Source organism: Calidris pugnax, unplaced genomic scaffold (genome assembly GCF_001431845.1).
Source record: "Calidris pugnax isolate Ruff unplaced genomic scaffold, ASM143184v1 scaffold642, whole genome shotgun sequence".
In the NCBI taxonomy this organism is placed as follows: domain Eukaryota; kingdom Metazoa; phylum Chordata; class Aves; order Charadriiformes; family Scolopacidae; genus Calidris; species Calidris pugnax.
The window spans coordinates 8,862-14,229 of record NW_015091328.1 but is presented as its reverse complement, the minus strand read 5'-3'; the positions used below and the strand labels follow the sequence as shown (position 1 = coordinate 14,229).

Here is a 5,368-nt window from a genome sequence, read left to right as displayed (position 1 = left end):
TGGGCCACGACGGGAGGAAGGGGGGACATCCCTTGGCACACGCCACCATGGCCTGCCTGGAGGAGGTGGCCAGGAGACAGAGGAGGGCCTGGGGGGGGGCCACGGGGGGAGGTCCTAGAGGTTCTGGAGGTCTTGGAGGTTTTGGAGGTTCTGGTGGAGCTGGAGGTTCTGGAGATGGTGGTGGCCTTGGAGGTTCTGGAGGTCGTGGAGATTCTGGTGGCCCCAGAGGTTCTGGTGATGGTGGTGGCCCTGGAGGTTTTGGAAGTTCTGGAAGTCCTGGAGGAGCTGGAGGTTCTAGAGGTTCTGGAGGTTCTGGTGGCCCCAGAGGTTCTGGAGGAGCTGGAGGTTTTGGAGGTCCTAGAGGTTCTGGAGGAGCTGGAGGTTCTGGAAGTTCTGGAGGTCCTGGTGGCCCTGGAAGTTCTGGAGATGCTGGAGGTTCTGGAGGAGCTGGAGGTTTTGGTGGCCCTGGAGGTTCTGGAGATGGTGGTGGCCCTGGAGGTTCTGGTGGCCTTGGAGGTTGTGGAGGTTCTGGAAGTTCTGGAGGTCCTGGTGGTTCTGGAGGAGCTGGAGGTTCTGGAGGAGCTGGAGGTTCTGGTGGCCCTGGAGGTTCTGGAGATGGTGGTGGTGCTGGAGGTTTTGGAAGTTCTGGAGGAGCTGGAGCTTCTGGAGGTTTTGGTGGCCGTGGAAGTTGGCCCTGGAGGTTTTGGAAGTTCTGGAAGTCCTGGAGGAGCTGGAGGTTCTAGAGGTTCTGGAGGTTCTGGTGGCCCCAGAGGTTCTGGAGGAGCTGGAGGTTTTGGAGGTCCTAGAGGTTCTGGAGGAGCTGGAGGTTCTGGAAGTTCTGGAGGTCCTGGTGGCCCTGGAAGTTCTGGAGATGCTGGAGGTTCTGGAGGAGCTGGAGGTTTTGGTGGTCTTGGAGGTTCTGGAGGAGCTGGAGGTCCTGGAGGTTCTGGGGGAGCTGGAGGGTCTGGAGATGGTGGTGGCCCTGGAGGTTCTGGTGGCCTTGGAGGTTGTGGAGGTTCTGGAAGTTCTGGAGGTCCTGGTGGTCTTGGAGGTCCTGGTGGTTCTGGAGGAGCTGGAGGTTCTGGTGGAGCTGGAGGTTCTGGTGATGGTGGTGGCCCTGGAGGTTTTGGAAGTTCTGGAAGTCCTGGAGGAGCTGGAGGTTCTAGAGGTTCTGGTGGCCCTGGAGGTTCTGGAGGTTCTGGTGGCCCCAGAGGTTCTGGAGGAGCTGGAGGTTTTGGTGGCCCTGGAGGAGCTGGAGGAGCTGGAGGTTCTGGAGGTCCTGGAGGAGCTGGAGGTTCTGGAGATGCTGGTGGTCTTGGAGGTTTTGGTGGCCCCAGAGGTTCTGGAGGAGCTGGAGGTTCTGGAAGTTCTGGAGGTCCTAGAGCTTTTGGAGGTCCTGGTGGTCTTGGAGGAGCTGGAGGTTCTGGAGGTCTTGGAGGTTCTGGAGGTTTTGGTGGTTCTGGAGGTTCTGGAAGTTCTGGAGGTCCTAGAGCTTTTGGAGGTCCTGGTGGTCTTGGAGGTTCTGGAGCATCTGGAGGAGCTGGTGGAGCTGGAGGTTCTGGAAGTTCTGGAGGATCTGGAGGTTCTAGAGGTTCTGCTGGTCTTGGAGGTTCTGGTGGCCTTGGACTGGAGATGGTGGTGGCCCTGGAGGTTCTGGAGGTTTTGGAGGTTCTGGTGGCCTTGGAGGTTTTGGAGGTCCTGGTGGTCTTGGAGGTTCTGGAGCATCTGGAGGAGCTGGTGGAGCTGGAGGTTCTGGAAGTTCTGGAGGTTTTGGTGGTTCTGGTGGCCCTGGAGATGCTGGTACCCCTATGGACATTGATGATCCTGAAGGTCTTGGTGGCCCTGGAGGTTCTGGAGATCCTGGTGGCCCTGAAAGTTCTGGAGGCCCTAGAAGTTCTGGAAGTTCTGGAGGCCCTGGAAGTTCTGGAGGTCTTTGTGGCCCCGGAGGTCTTGGTGGCCCTGGAAGTTCTGGAGATCCTGGTGGCTCTGATGGCCCTGGAAGTCTTGGTGACCCTGGAAGTTCTGAAAGTTCTAGAGGCCCTGGAAGTCTTGGTGGCCCTGGAGGTCTTGGTGGCCCTGGAAGTTCTGGAGATCTTGGTGGCCCTGGTGGCCCTGGAAGTTCTGGAGATCCTGGTGGCCCTGGTGACCCTGGAGGTCTTGGTGACCCTGGAAGTTCTGGAGATCCTGGTGACCTTGGTGGCCCTGGAAGTTCTAGAGGCCCTGGAAGTTCTGGATGTTCTGGAAGTTCTGGTGACCCTGATGGCCCCGGAAGTTCTGGAAGTTCTGGAGATCCTGGTAGCCTTGGAGGTCTTGGTGGCCCTGATGACCCTGGTGACCCCGGTGGCCCCGGTGGCCCCGAGGCGCTGGGGGGCTACCTGTGCGTGGGCTGTGACGTGTACCTGACGCGGGAGCCCTGCGCTCTCTGCGCCATGGCCTTGGTCCACGCCCGCGTCCGCCGCGTCCTCTTCTGGCTCCCCACCCCCCAGGGCGCCCTCAGCACCCGCTACGGCCTCCACGGCCGCCGGGGCCTCAACCACCGCTACCGCGCCTACGGCGGCGTCGCCCCCCAACCGCCCCCCCCCACCCCCCAATAAAGGACTGGGAGCCCCAATGGGGCGACTGGGACAACTGGGAGGCCTCGGAGATCTGGGTCTGGGAGATCTAGGAGGCCCTTGAAGGTCCTTGAGGAGCCATGAGGCCTAGAAGGTCCATGAGGCCTAGAAGGCCCATGATGTTTCTGAGACCCATGGAGGTCCTTGAAGGCCAGAAGATCCATGAGGGCCAGAAGGTCCATGATGTTTCTGAGGTCCATAGGGGTCCATGAGGCCTAGAAGGTCCTTGAGGGCCAGAAGGTCCATGAGGCCTAGAAGGTCCATGAGGGCCAGAAGGTCCAAGAGGGTCAGAAGGTTCTTGGGGTCCATGAGGGTCAGAAGGTCCATGAGGGCCAGAAGGTCCATGATGTTTCTGAGGTCCATAGGGGTCCATGAGGGCCAGAAGGTCCATGAGGGCCAGAAGGTCCTTGAGGCCTAGAAGGTCCCTGAGGGCCAGAAGGTCCTTGAAGAGTAGAAGGTCCATGACACCCAACAGGTCCATGAGGGCCAGAAGGTCCATGAGGGCTAGAAGGTCCATGAGGGCCAGAAGATCCTTGGGGTCCATGAGGGCCAGAAGGTCCACAAGGCCCATGAGGAGCCATGAGGGCCAGAAGGTCTATGATGTTTCTGAGGCCTAGAAGGTCCATGAGGGCCAGAAGGTCCATAAGGAGTAGAAGGTCCAAGAGGGTCAGAAGGTCCATGAGGGTCCTGAAGCCCATGGGGGTCCATGAGGGCCAGAAGGTCCATGAGGGGCAGAAGGTCCATGGGGAGTAGAAGGTCCATGAGGGTCAGAAGGTCCATGAGGGGCAGAAGTTCCTTGAGGAGTAGAAGGTCCATAGGGACTAGAAGGTCCATGAGGACCAGAAGGTCCATGAGGGCCAGAAGGTCCATGATGTTTCTGAGGCCCATGGGGGTCCATAGGACTAGAAGGTCCATGAGGGCAGAAGGTCCTTGGGGTCCACGGCCTCCACGGCCGCCGGGGCCTCAACCACCGCTACCGCGCCTACGGCGGCATCGCCCCCCAACCGCCCCCCCCCGCCCTGGAGGAGCTGGAGGTTCTGGAAGTTCTGGAGGATCTGGAGGTTCTAGAGGTTCTGCTGGTCTTGGAGGTTCTGGTGGCCTTGGAGGTTTTGGAGGTCCTGGTGGTCTTGGAGGTTCTGGAGCATCTGGAGGAGCTGGTGGAGCTGGAGGTTCTGGAAGTTCTGGAGGTTTTGGTGGTTCTGGTGGCCCTGGAGATGCTGGTACCCCTATGGACATTGATGATCCTGAAGGTCTTGGTGGCCCTGGAGGTTCTGGAGATCCTGGTGGCCCTGAAAGTTCTGGAGGCCCTAGAAGTTCTGGAAGTTCTGGAGGCCCTGGAAGTTCTGGAGGTCTTTGTGGCCCCGGAGGTCTTGGTGGCCCTGGAAGTTCTGGAGATCCTGGTGGCCCTGGTGACCCTGGAGGTCTTGGTGACCCTGGAAGTTCTGGAGATCCTGGTGACCTTGGTGGCCCTGGAAGTTCTAGAGGCCCTGGAAGTTCTGGATGTTCTGGAAGTTCTGGTGACCCTGATGGCCCCGGAAGTTCTGGAAGTTCTGGAGATCCTGGTAGCCTTGGAGGTCTTGGTGGCCCTGATGACCCTGGTGACCCCGGTGGCCCCGGTGGCCCCGAGGCGCTGGGGGGCTACCTGTGCGTGGGCTGTGACGTGTACCTGACGCGGGAGCCCTGCGCTCTCTGCGCCATGGCCTTGGTCCACGCCCGCGTCCGCCGCGTCCTCTTCTGGCTCCCCACCCCCCAGGGCGCCCTCAGCACCCGCTACGGCCTCCACGGCCGCCGGGGCCTCAACCACCGCTACCGCGCCTACGGCGGCGTCGCCCCCCAACCGCCCCCCCCCACCCCCCAATAAAGGACTGGGAGCCCCAATGGGGCGACTGGGACAACTGGGAGGCCTCGGAGATCTGGGTCTGGGAGATCTAGGAGGCCCTTGAAGGTCCTTGAGGAGCCATGAGGCCTAGAAGGTCCATGAGGCCTAGAAGGCCCATGATGTTTCTGAGACCCATGGAGGTCCTTGAAGGCCAGAAGATCCATGAGGGCCAGAAGGTCCATGATCGCCCCCCAACCGCCCCCCCCCGCCCCCCAATAAAGGACTGGGAGCCCCAATGGGGCGACTGGGACAACTGGGAGGCCTCGGAGATCTGGGTCTGGGAGATCTAGGAGGCCCTTGAAGGTCCTTGAGGAGCCATGAGGCCTAGAAGGTCCATGAGGCCTAGAAGGCCCATGATGTTTCTGAGACCCATGGAGGTCCTTGAAGGCCAGAAGATCCATGAGGGCCAGAAGGTCCATGATGTTTCTGAGGTCCATAGGGGTCCATGAGGCCTAGAAGGTCCTTGAGGGCCAGAAGGTCCATGAGGCCTAGAAGGTCCATGAGGGCCAGAAGGTCCAAGAGGGTCAGAAGGTTCTTGGGGTCCATGAGGGTCAGAAGGTCCATGAGGGCCAGAAGGTCCATGATGTTTCTGAGGTCCATAGGGGTCCATGAGGGCCAGAAGGTCCATGAGGGCCAGAAGGTCCTTGAGGCCTAGAAGGTCCCTGAGGGCCAGAAGGTCCTTGAAGAGTAGAAGGTCCATGACACCCAACAGGTCCATGAGGGCCAGAAGGTCCATGAGGGCTAGAAGGTCCATGAGGGCCAGAAGATCCTTGGGGTCCATGAGGGCCAGAAGGTCCACAAGGCCCATGAGGAGCCATGAGGGCCAGAAGGTCTATGATGTTTCTGAGGCCTAGAAGGTCCATGAGGGCCAGAAGGT

General features: G+C 60.3%; 1 protein-coding gene across 1 annotated transcript in view; it reads left to right on the top strand.

Moving 5' to 3' along the window:
- LOC106899232 overlaps positions 1-4,417 on the top strand; it is a 4,910-nt gene extending 493 nt beyond the window's left edge. Inside the window, exons 2-4 of the mRNA XM_014960973.1 lie at positions 211-687; positions 1,439-1,456; positions 3,629-4,417. Of these exons, the coding sequence (XP_014816459.1) occupies positions 211-687; positions 1,439-1,456; positions 3,629-4,282 (1,149 nt within the window). The 3' untranslated portion in view covers positions 4,283-4,417. The remainder of the gene's footprint in view (positions 1-210; positions 688-1,438; positions 1,457-3,628) is intronic.
- The last annotated feature ends 951 nt before the right edge of the window (positions 4,418-5,368 follow it).